Here is a 12,170-nt window from a genome sequence, read left to right as displayed (position 1 = left end):
TAAACTTCCATATGAAGGGATGGTGGACAATGGCTTGGTAGCAAGAAGTTACTGAGATGATCACTCCAAGTAGACATGGGATTGAGGACTGCCTGATTTTAGAAAATAGGAGACGATGGAGCATCTGTGAATGCTGACCAGTAGGATCTAATAGATAGGGAGACCAGAAGTTCAAAAAGGGGGAAGACTGAGTGAGTAAACGTTTGAGAAGCCAGGTGTAGCCAGAAACAGAGGGTGCTATAGGTGAAGACGACGAAGACTTGAAGATTTGGTGATAGGGAGATGAGAAAGTTTCCATACCACGGCATTTAATTTACTTTTAAGTGAGGTTTCTGACCAAGAGTGGTAAGAGGAGGGGGACCAGAGATTTGAGGAGTGAAAAAAGTTGAAATAACTTTGTGGAAATATATTAAAATTTCTGGACCCTCTTGGGTCCTCATAACATTGGTGAACATGGCTTCACAGTGCTGTGATTTTTTTTTTAATTTTCTTTCCCCAGCCATGTTTTACTATACTGCATCAATGTTGTATTTGTAGGTTTAGATGTTTTCTTAGGTATAGGCCTACGTAAGACAAATAGGAAGGACTGAATGATGCCATGAAAAATTACTATAAATGAGGTATAGAGATGATGCTTATAAGTTGAAGGGGGCTCAGGAGTTTCGACTGTAATAACATAGGTTAAGAAGATAGAATGTTAGTATTTTTAAATGTTTTGAAACCTGGAAAAACTGAATTTTTTGTTTTTTGGGTTTTATTTTTTGGTAAAGCAGAGAGCAAAACTGTCCAAATTTGAGCCACATTTTTCATTAAGTCACAACTAAAATGAATTGGTTACATGAGATACTTATTTGTAAGATGCATGGGAATTAAATTAGGCTCTAAGAAAGCTATAATATAAGCTTCAAGGGCAGAGATCTGTTTTTATTCACTGATACAGCCTGACTACCTAAAATGGCAGATTTTTAGTTAAGGTGTTGGTAGTTAAAAGCCAAAATAGTAATATTTTGAAATATAATAACCCTTTGCCATGATGGTTTGTTTCAGAGCTGTTTATGAAGAAATTGATGTTCGTCAGCAGAAAGGAGCTCAAAGTCATAGTGATTGCTGAGGTAGACTTCAACTTACATAACATACGTTCCCCATTCTATAGAATTCCAGTGTAACTGTCACTCAGTATTTACATTTTGTAAAGGCCATTTGAATCTGACACTTTGAGTGAAAGCTTAGTACAAAAAAGTTTCTCCTAACCACTCAAATTATAATGAAATACAATTTCTGTGAGCTTATTAGCTAAAAATAATGAACTTTTAGAATGTAGAAGTTGGTTTATGGTATAGAAATATTAATGCTAACAAAAATAATGATCAATAGAAACTTCTTAGCACTGAAATAGACTTTTATTTTTTACATACAGTTAATATCTATTAACTGGTGAAACCCACTCATTGCTCATCCAGATAGGCCTGGATTCTTCCTATTTGTTTTATTAGTCATCCTATTTTATTTACTAATGAATGCATGGCCATCAGTAACCCATTAACCTTATTTATTCCCCCTCACACCTACCCCCATGGAAGCAGTACATGCCCACCTTTCTGCATTAGATTGTGACTCTCTCATTATGTAGGAATGGGGAAAGAAAAGCAAAGGATGAAGGGTGGCTATATTCTTTCTATTCTAGGGGAAGGTGGATGACCAGCTCACTAACTACATTAGAGGTGCCAACTCTCTAAAAGGTAGTCCCTGTGAAACTTTGAGGCCCAGAAGACAAGACCCACCAGCGTATCAGAAGCTTGGTGGAACATTTCTCCTCTGCAATAATGAAGCTTCACAGAAGAGTAACAGTTTCACAGGAATATTTATGCTTCTGGACCACAGTTTAAACTTTATCTCGAAAGAACTTGGTTGTAACAGATTCACTTAAAACTTCAGCGGAAGAAAAATCCATTGTACTGAGGCCAATTAGCTTAATGACAGCAGCTTAGATTTCACAGGGCTTCCTACTTTTAGAAAAGAAATCCTCACACAGCTATGGTAAGAGTAGATGAAGATTATTTTATTACAAAATAATTATGAAGACTATTGAGTGCCTTCATTTAACTAAGTTGAATGTAAAAGTCAATTTGTACTTTTTATAAATAATACTTGTTTAGAATTATAACTTGCAAAAGCCTTCATGATTGTAGTTTATATTTCAGATACCTTGAAGAGGTCACTGGACTCTTTATTAAAGTTGCCTTTAAATACGATTCTTTGTAATACTAGATGATCTTTTTTCTCCCCCTTTTACTGTAATATTTCTATTTGGAACAAACACTACTAGAAAACATTTGGAATAAACTGTGCATTCATTTATGTCATAAATTACAATGACAGATTACTATTAAAACAATTTAATACTTTTTTTTTTTTACAGAGTTTGTTCATAGAACTTATGAAATGAGTCTTCACAATTCCACACTTATATTTTAACATTCAGGGACTTGAACTATCACAGGAAATGCTACAATCCTAGTAAATATATTTGTGCATTTTACTTCATTTCATGATGCCAAACCAAAATCTCAGAACATAAAATAGCCCTAGGGCCTAAAGGAAAAATAGTCAAATCTGAAGTCAATATATTATCTCTAGGCAAGCTATTAGGGCTCAGTGATTCTTCTTCCATTGTGAGCTTTTAAAGTAGTGACTATTCACAATAAAAGAAAAAAGTAGTAACCGACTATTTTAGAAATAATAAAAATGGGCAGAAGTAAGACCTGAAGCCTAAAACAGATAACCCTGGGAATAACAAAAATATTCACTGCTACAAGTATGAAGGGCTAATAATCTGTAAGGGGAGCAAATAGAATTAATCTGAACCATCAAGTCCATGCCTACATATTTAAGAAACAAGAGTTTCTTTTATTATTATTTACCAATATTACTTTTATATTACTCTATGGCTTTGAGCAGTCATACATTCAAATAGGCATGTGGATCCCTTACGATAGAAACCGTTCAATTTTAAGTAGGGTAAATTAGTTGGGGAAAAAAACAGCGTTAAATAATATTTAAAATAGCTCCACATTACTGTAGAATATTTCTTCCCAGAGAAGACTAGATACATGATTTTTCAAAAATCACAAATCTGAAGCAGGACTGAGGTGCTGACTTCAATTATAGCCTGGAACTGGCAACTGCTGTCCCTCCTTTGCTTCAAAAAAAGTGTAGGAAAGAGTGATGAGATCAACATTCACCATTCTTGGATCTTCAGCAAATTCAGGATCAATGTAGAAAAACACTGGCATATCTACTTCTTCTTGTGGATTAAGCCTTTGTTCCTCAAAACAGAAGCACTAGACAGAAGTTATAGAAAGATATTTCCTTAATTTCTATTAGAATAGAAATATTAATAATGGTCTATTTCTTGGCTTTAGTAAGCATATAATTGAATATTATTAAAAACTAACAATAGGGGCACCTGGGTGGCTCAGCGGTTTAAGCCTCTGCCTTCGGCTCAGGTCATGATCTCAGGGTCCTGGGATCGAGCCCCACATCGGGCTCTCTGCTCAGTGGGGAGCCTGTTTCTCCCTCTCTCTCTGCCTGCCTCTCTGCCTACTTGTGACCTCTCTCTCTGTCAAATAAATAAATAAAATATTAAAAAAAAAAACTAACAATAAATCTAAGTTCTGAGACAAAATGACAGTATCTGATTTTTGCTTTAAATTGAGACTCAACGGGTTCCCTTGCTCAGAGGGGAGTCTACTTCTCCTTCTGCCCCTTTCCTCGACTTGTGAGCATGCACACATGCTCTCTCACTCATAAATAAAATTTTTAAAAATTAAAAAATACTGAGACTCAACAAATTGGGGAGGGAGGGGCAAATGGCGAGTAGGAGAGAGAATCTGGAGCAGACTCCCAGCTGAGCACAGACCCACTGCCAGGCTTGATCCCATGACCCTGAGATCATGACCTGAACCAAAATCAAGACTCCAACGCTTAAATGACTGAGCCACCCAGGCACCCTGTTCCTCTTCTAATTTTTTTTTTAAGTATTTTATTTATTTGACAGAGAAATCACAACTAGGCAGAGAGGCAGGCAGAGAGAAAGGAGGAAGCAGGCTCCCTGTGGAGCAGAGAGCCTGATGCGGGGCTCGATCCCAGAACCCTGGGATCATGACCTGAGCCGAAGGCAGAAGCTTTAACCCACTGAGCCACCCAGGCGCCCTTCCTCTTCTAATTTTTTTTTTTTTTTTAAAGATTTTATTTATTTATTTGACAGACAGAGATTTCAAGTAGGCAGAGAGGCAGGCAGGCAGAGAGAGAGAGAGAGAGGAGGAAGCAGGCTCCCTGCTGAGCAGAGAACCTGATGTGGGGCTCGATCCCAGGACCCTGGGATCATGACCTGAGCCGAAGGCAGAGGCTTTAACCCCCTGAGCCACCCAGGCGCCCCTCCTCTTCTAATTTTAAAGAAATTAATATTTGGTTCATCTCAACCTCTGCATACCTGTTTAAGCAATGGAAAAAAAGTTTAATGTTTAGAAGAAATGAATTTTCGGAAATTAGTTTCTACTAAACACTGCAGTAAGTTTAATACTAAAGTTTACATATATAAGCTGTACCTGTATTTTATTGAAATACTGTCCAGCTTCAAACGGTACAACATTGTATGTAGAAATTCCAATTACTGGTTTGTCTGTAGGATTCTTAGCTTTATAAAATGCCAGTGCAGTCTCTCCTGGCACTACCTGTTTCAAGGAAATACACATTATCAATATTTCAAATATCACAGCTCCTTTCCCTTATATTAAATTAGTCATATTATTTTTCCTATCCATCAAACCACAAGACTTTATCTAAACTAATATTGAGGGTCAGCAAAATTGTGAATACCACCCATGGATATCTGGTTTTCAAATTTTTTTTTAAAGATTTTATTTATTTATTTAACAGAGATCACAAGTAGGCAGAGAGGCAGGCAGAGAGAGAGAGGGGGAAGCAGGCTCCGTGTCCCGAGCCAAAGGCAGAGGGTTCAACTCACTGAGCCACCCAGGCACCCCTGGTTTTCAAATTTTACTTGCATATGTCAGTGGAACCAGCTTTCTATTCATAATTAATTGTGCACTGTCCTTTTGTATATCTGAGGTCTTCAAGCAATAATATGCAAATTAAATTATTTAAAATGTTCAAGGACAGCCAAGCCTATCACAGCCCAAACCTGATTTCTTAACACTTATACCTAAATACCCTATGACTGACATTCTTTTTAAGAGGTTACCAACAACAGCAAATTAAACATAACCAGACTAAAACTGACTGAATAGAACTTTAATTTAACCAAAGAGCAGGAATACTCTTTTTGAGAGAACACATTTTTAAAACTTGCAAGGCTTTAAAAAATATATTTTCAAAAGATTCTCTGTCATTTATACCAATTCAGCCACTACAATCTTATACACTATGTGAGTAGAATATTAAAAATCATTACCTATAAAACCCTCAATCATTGAAGAGATTCAGTAATGTTTACTAACCTGGGGAGACACAAATATTTATAAAGGTTTTCCAGTACGGGTCACAGTGAAGCTTTTCTGGCTATTCCTCAGTTCATGAAATAGTTTCAATTAAATCCTCTAGGATTCCAGTTAGTCAAGATTTTAGGAAACTTTTTTTTTTTTTTTTATTCCAGAGAGAGAGAGCGAGCAAGCACAGGCAGACAGAGTGGCAGGCAGAGGGAGAAACAGGCTCCCCGCCGAGCAAGGAGCCAGATGTGGGACTGATCCCAGGACGCTGGGATCATGACCTGAGCCAAAGGCAGCCGCTTAACCCACTGAGACACCCAGGCGTCCCGATTTTAGGAAACTTTTAAGGTATAGCTTCTCTGAAGCAGAACACGACTATTTAATATGATTACTTCAAAGCTTCTCAATTTTCTTTTTTTTGATATAGGCATATTTTGATAGAAATCAGTAAACTACTTTTCATTGTAATTAATGATTTTCAACTATTACCCCTTATCTATACCTGTACGGAAACTTAACCACATAGCATCAGAGAGTGAATTCTTAATATGACTCTAATAAGAACAAATGACATTTTCCATTGTTCCAAACTATTACTACAGTATCATACAGTATACTGTTACATTAGGTATAGGGCACTGTCAAAAGTAGTCTGTGAGAATAAAACAATTACATTAATGGAGTCTTAGTATTTTGAGATTAAGTTTACATGAGTGTTCCCTAAATTGTGAAACAGCTTAAGTGATGATAATTTTTACAATGAAAAAAATAATCTTTTAATAACTACTTATAGTCACTTACATATATTTCTGTTTGCTGCGGTCTAAAATTCCACTGGAGACTTGCATGCACATCTGCATTAAAGGTCACTTTAATAATTCGATCCTTAACAGGCACCATGTTTTCAATCTGGTCTGATGCATGACCTGCTACTGCTGATCCTCCAAGACCAGTCGTCTAGGTATTAAAGATATTAAGAATATTACAGGGTGATATGTCAAATAATACTTTCAGGTGATCGTTTATTGGATAAAAACAAATTTTAAAGACAATTTAGTAATCTAGTAGAAGCCCAGTTTATATACTGTCACTGGCCACTTCCTATATGTCAATGGCTTGACCACCTTTGGGGTGTCAAGGGCCTCTATTTGTTAGAATCACTTTTTTTCAGTAATCACTTGGTTACTGGACATAGTAAAAAAAAAAAGTCATTTGAGAGAAAGCAGACTCCCCACTGATAACATATAGCTCAGAATTTTAGCTTAACTTTCCAATAAACATATTTCTACATATTGCTAGTGTTTCATATACACTATTAGTCATTAATAGAAGTAAAAATTACCCATGATCCTATCACTTCAATGAAACTAATTCTATCATCCATAGTCCTATCTGATCCTTTTCCATATGATTTTAATAGCATAGATTAATTTGCAGTTTCACTTCTGTATTCTGCTTTTCTCAAGCATCATAAGTATTTTTCTATGTTGGTAAATGTTTTTGTAATTTTTTTCTGTATTTTGTATAGTATAGCTTTTATAAATATCATTGGTTAATCAGAAAAACTTATCCCTTTGGCAACTTAATGAATCAAGACAACAGAATAATCTGTGTCTGACATTTCTTGCCTATCTTCATTGCCATTATCTCCTTATCATCAGAGATGTTTAAAAAGAAAAATCCTTACTTCCAGGGTCATCATTCTTCTGATGCTTGAGGTTGCCAGAATTCTGGTCTCCGGATAATTAATCTGTTACTATACTAGGAAAAAAATACCAAATTTGAGGCTAGGGGAAGACTCCCAGCAAAATGTAGTATTACTATCTTCCATGTATTACATAAGTCAACTAACTGCACTCAACTGCCCTGCAACATTATTGAATTACATTATAAACCTAAAAGCTGCTAGGGTAAGCCTTTATCATGTTTAATAAGTAAATTCGTCTGCCCAAGAGAGCTATAATGCTTAAGTTTTTTTTTTTTTTTTTTTTAAATATTTATTTATTTGACAGAGAGAGATCACAAGCAGGCAGAGAGGCAGGCAGAGAGAGAGGAGGAAGCAGGCTCCCTGCCGAGCAGAGAGCCCGATGTGGGACTCGATCCCAGGACCCTGAGATCATGACCCGAGCCGAAGGCAGTGGCTTAACCCACTGAGCCACCCAGGCGCCCCTATAATGCTTAAGTTTTAAGACGTAACTCCTGAAGAATTTGAGTCACTTGAATAAAGATTTCTTAATGTATTCTGACAGGCAGTCTTTGAATACAGATTCTTCAAATTTGCAAATTTGGTAATTAAATAACTTAAGAACAGAAAAGGGCAATGAAAATATGTCCTGGGCTCTAGTCTAGTTCTGCTACTAACTAGCTCTAAGAACTGAATAAATCTTACTTTTGGCGGGTATATTTTCCATATTCATAAAATGTGTGGTCACTGTATTAAACTTTATGTAATTCCTTATTTTTGACTCTAAAGTTCTGTGATTCCAAAAGTGAACAAGAGGCTCTTTTGGAAATGTCACCGTGTAACGTCCAACTTGATTTAAGTTTAGGATTACAAATTACAATTTTTACTGTCCTACCCTGTATCTGCACAAACATATTCAAAATACTGCCATTCACTTAAGTGTGAAACCGGGAGTTTCTCAACTTTGGCACTAAGGGCATTTCGAGTTGGGTAATTCTTTGGGTTTTTTTCTGGATTTTTTTGGTGGGGGAAGTAGGGGGAGTGTCCGTCCTGTGCAATATTGAATGTTCAGCAGCATGCATAGCTTCTACGCACTAGGACATCAGTAGCACCTTCCCTGCTCACCTCCCAAGTTATGACAACCAAAAATGTCTTCAGATGTTATTAAATATTCTAAATTTTACTAAATAAATTTATGAAAATAAAACTGACCCCCTTCTCCCCTCATGGTTTGCGGAGATTTATACTTGATATTTTGGATTCAGTTTTATGATTTAACCTACTGCTAGTTTGGGGATCCATGCTAGGTCCAGACTGCCCTCTGATTAAAACTAATTCACATTCTATACTCATCCTCCCAAATTAAGCTACTGCATACCCCATAAATACTAATATTAGGAGACTGAAAAGTCCTTTAAACGTCTGCTGTTTTAGTCATTATGGAAAATAGCATGTTCATGTCCAAAAGGAGAAGAGAAGTAAGCCAGGCATTAACAATACCGGCAGCTAACCAGTGATTCCCAAACTTCGCTACACACTGGGATCACCTGAGGAATCTTTAAAGAGTTACAAATGCCTGACTCCCTCTCCGAGACATTCTGATTTAACTGGTTAGGGATGTGACCTGGGTGTTGGGATTATTTTTTTTTTTTTAAAGATTTTATTTATTTATTTGACAGAGAGAGAGATCACAAGTAAACAGGCAGGCAGAGAGAGAGAGAGAGAGAAGCAGGCTCGTTGCTGAGCAGAGAGCCCGATGCGGGGCTCGATCCCAGGACCCTGAGATCATGACCTGAGCCGAAGGCAGCGGCTTAACCCACTGAGCCACCCAGGCGCCCCTAATTCCTTAATTCTTAAGGAAAATATATGTGAAATACGTAAAAGTTTGCCTTTGTTTATGGTTCTCAAATACTAGTCTGCATCAAAAACAGGCGACTTGCCGGGCCCCTCTCGCAGAGTTTCTGATTCAGTAGCTCTGGAACTTGACTTGGTAATGTGCACTCAAGCTTCCAGGGGATGGGACGCTGGTTCTCTGGCGGACCACACCTGACGAACTGAATTAGGGGTTCTGATCTAAAAGGGGGCCCTGGGTAAGCAGATTACACTTATGTGTCAACAGTGGAGGGAAGCCCCAAACGCCCAACTCATGCCTTTGTATGGATTCAAAGTACTTCCAGCCTAAGCCCGGTTGACAAGCATACTCCCACTTCCAGGGTTAATCATCGCACATAAACCACATATGGTTCACAGAAGGAATGTACTAATGTAATTCACATTTGATAAAAGAACACGCGTGTGAGCAGCCAAAGGGTAAGGCAGATTGGTGGAGAGCGAAGTATAGGCTGCGGACGTTTTCAGTAGTGTAGCTCAGTGATCGGGAATTCCATTCCAGTGTGGTCGGGATAAGCACGACTGATATAGGGGCTTAGGTTCTACTTGTAGCTTTACCACTAACTTCTGGTAAGCCCGGGAAAGTACTATTTAAAGTCTGTTTCCCCTCTGGTAGCCAATCTCAGGCCCTTCCACAAGACAAGGAGAAGCCATCGCTGCCCAGGGACCTGGCCCGCACCTCCGCCCCGCCCTCCCATGACACCGCCCAGGAGGCAGCACCGCCTGCTACCTGGCAATAGAGCCGATAAAGGGGCACCGCGGCGTACGACGCCCCCAGCATGCCCACGGCGGCGGCGGCCACGTACGTGAGGACCGTCTTGTTCCGACGCCGCCAGTCCTCCTCCTGCGCGCGTGTGAAAGGGTTCGTGCTCTTCGGCCGCCGTGGCGGCTGCAGGGCCAGGTCTGGGCCCGGGTTCGGGCGCCTCCATGTCCCAAGCCGCCTCAGCCCCCTCTCAACACTTCCTGTCCCACTTCTTCCCGGCCTGAGAAACGGCTCTGCGCTCTCGGCAACCTTGGTCGGGGACCCAGGGTGACTCCAGCGCCAGCCACAGAAGGTAACGCGCCTCCATGCCCCACGCCAGAGTCCTCCCATATCGCCCAGAGAGCGCTCCTGGCATCGGAGACGAGAAGACAGATCTCGCGATACCTGGCCAGTCTCGCGACAACTGGGAGGAGCTTGTCGCTGCTCTGGCGACGGGACTCCTCAGGTGGTGGCGCTGGCAGTCGGGCTACGGAGGCCGGGTGAGCAGATTACGGGTAAGTTCGCGTTTTGCCTCATGACTGTTCCTCCCACTTTGCTTCCCTCCAGTGCTTTTCGAAGTTACTTTTAGGGAAACGCCATGCGCTCCGCGGGGTGCAAACACATCATCCTTTGAGCTTGTGTCCCAGGTCTTCCTAAACTTACTGCACCATCTTTTGTCTCGACCTAGCGGCCCTCAGCCTCCTACCGCTGCTTACTGCCCTGGACTTGAGCTCAGGGATCACCTCCTCCAGGAAGCCTGCCTGTGTTCACCACAGCGCACAACTACACTCGCACATCTGCATTTTCTCAGCCGCTGGGAATCGGCTGCATTGTCTCTGATGCCCCTTAACCATTTGTCCGGTTAAAATAACCAGTTCTGGAGCAGAGAGACGTTGTCAAACGAGTTTGTCCAGAGGAGAATGACCAAGGCATGAAGATGCTTTAAGGAAGGACTGAAAGAAATGGGGATATTCATCTTGGGAAAGAACTCTTTGGGGGATGTAATACCTTTCTTCGCTTGACGCACAGGACAAAGTAGGACCTCAGGGGAGCAGACGGCACAGCCTGTTTTGCTGTAATGGAAGGAAACATGCTTCTAGAAACTATCAAAGAGTGGAGAAAAGCCCACATTCTGAGGTTCAGCTCTGGGGTCATGCCCGCGTCCCACTATCACCTTGTGGCCTTAGGCCAGTTATTTCACCTCTGTAAGGAGTGGCGGCCTTATTAGTAAAATGGAAATCATAATAGTATGAGAATATGCATATAAGGTGATTTTTACTCTCCTTGAGATATAGTAAAAATTTAGTAAATATTAGACTCTATTTCTAATGAGTGGTGCAGGTATAATTATCCCCTCGTTTACGGATGAGGAGACTCAAAGCCTGAGACATACATAAATAACATTAATTTAATAAAAAAAAACAATTTATTTATTGCACTTTTCTATAGCCTAGACCTTGCTCAAGCTACTGGGACTACAGCACAGAGAAAGGCAAACACAATCACTTCTCTTCTGAAGTGTACTTCCTCCTGGGGGACTCTGGAGATAATCAAGTAACAGGTATATAAATGCGGAAATTTCAGATAACAATCAGTACAGTGAGACAATAGAAGAGGATAGTGTGATTGAGAATAATAATTAGAAGGGGTAGTGAAGTCTTTCTGAAAATGTGACATTTGAGCCTAGTCCTGAATCATGATAAGGAACCTACCTGCACAATGACAGTTCCGAGCAGAGGTCCAGAGGCAAGTAAGAGCTAGATAGCACTGAAGAACAAATCAGGCCACTATGTTCCTAGCATAGTGAGCTTGGAGGAAAGTGGTAGGAAATAAGGTCAAAGAGGTATTATTAGGGGCCAGATAATACAGAGCCTTTTAAGCCATGTCCAAGGGTTTGAATTTTATTCTAAAAGTAATAGGAAGGTACTACAGAGTTTAGGTTGAAGCTAACATACAAGTGATATGATCTGATTCACATTTTTAAAAAAGATTTTTATTTATTTGACAGAGATCACAAGCAGGCAGAGAGGCAGGTAGAGAGAGAAGGAGGGGAAGCAGGCTCCCTGCTGAACAAAGACCTCCCCCCCCCCATGTGGGGCTCGATCCCAGGACCCTGGGATCATGAACGGAGCTGAAGGCAGAGGCTTTAACCCCCAGGTTAAACCACCCAGGTGCCCCTGATTCACACTTCTTTTTAGAAGACCTTGGTTATGCTGTGGAGAACCCATTAAAGGGAGGGGGTAAAATGGAAATAGAGCAGTTAGGAGGCAGTTGAGGTGAGTAATAGTGGTCACCTTGAGTGAGTATGAGTAACTGATTAACTTGTAGTCACAGGGCCAGAAAATTG

The 12,170-nt window shown here is 40.1% G+C and overlaps 3 protein-coding genes across 8 annotated transcripts in view; 2 read left to right on the top strand and 1 right to left on the bottom strand.

Annotated features, from left to right (window-relative positions):
* Positions 1-2,252, top strand: part of TOM1L1 (target of myb1 like 1 membrane trafficking protein) — a 58,528-nt gene extending 56,276 nt beyond the window's left edge. The window contains exons 15-16 of the mRNA XM_045984426.1: positions 1,048-1,112; positions 1,685-2,252. Coding sequence (XP_045840382.1) covers positions 1,048-1,111 — 64 coding nt within the window. The 3' untranslated portion in view covers position 1,112; positions 1,685-2,252. The remainder of the gene's footprint in view (positions 1-1,047; positions 1,113-1,684) is intronic.
* On the bottom strand, positions 1,382-10,235 carry LOC123929132 (cytochrome c oxidase assembly protein COX11, mitochondrial). 2 transcript variants are annotated; one of them, XM_045984427.1, is made up of 4 exons: positions 9,812-10,230; positions 6,309-6,464; positions 4,608-4,733; positions 1,382-3,341 (listed from the first exon to the last, which is right to left on the bottom strand). In XM_045984427.1, exons 1-4 carry the CDS (start codon positions 10,172-10,174, stop codon positions 3,159-3,161), a joined length of 828 nt encoding a protein of 275 aa, XP_045840383.1. In that variant the 5' UTR covers positions 10,175-10,230; the 3' UTR covers positions 1,382-3,158. The 2 variants fall into 2 exon arrangements, with proteins under 2 accessions (XP_045840383.1, XP_045840384.1); XM_045984428.1 differs by lacking the exon at positions 6,309-6,464 and having other exon boundaries at positions 9,812-10,235.
* STXBP4 (syntaxin binding protein 4) overlaps positions 10,215-12,170 on the top strand; it is a 160,040-nt gene continuing 158,084 nt past the window's right edge. For 4 of the 5 annotated variants that reach the window (XM_045984424.1, XM_045984423.1, XM_045984425.1 and 1 more), the window contains exon 1: positions 10,222-10,338. The gene's annotated coding sequence lies outside the window, so the exon portion shown is untranslated. Of the gene's footprint in view, positions 10,339-12,170 lie in introns of all 5 variants that reach the window. The other variant, XM_045984422.1, reaches the window with a different exon arrangement.

The sequence above is a fragment of the Meles meles genome, chromosome 18, assembly GCF_922984935.1.
Source record: "Meles meles chromosome 18, mMelMel3.1 paternal haplotype, whole genome shotgun sequence".
Classification (NCBI taxonomy): Eukaryota; Metazoa; Chordata; class Mammalia; order Carnivora; family Mustelidae; genus Meles; species Meles meles.
Note: the sequence above shows the minus strand (reverse complement) of the source record. Positions and strands in the feature narration are given on the sequence as shown.

What these genes read in the sequence shown, in the direction of transcription:
- LOC123929132 (XM_045984427.1), bottom strand. Translation starts at nt 10,174, where the DNA reads ATGGGAGGACTCTGGCGTGGGGCATGGAGGCGCGTTACCTTCTGTGGC. An exon ending in TTTATCGGCTCTATTGCCAG is followed by an intron (nt 6,465 to 9,811) that starts GTAGCAGGCGGT and finishes TTTAATACCTAG; the next exon opens with ACGACTGGTCTTGGAGGATC. An exon ending in AGTATTTCAATAAAATACAG is followed by an intron (nt 3,342 to 4,607) that starts GTACAGCTTATA and finishes ACTTCTGTCTAG; the next exon opens with TGCTTCTGTTTTGAGGAACA.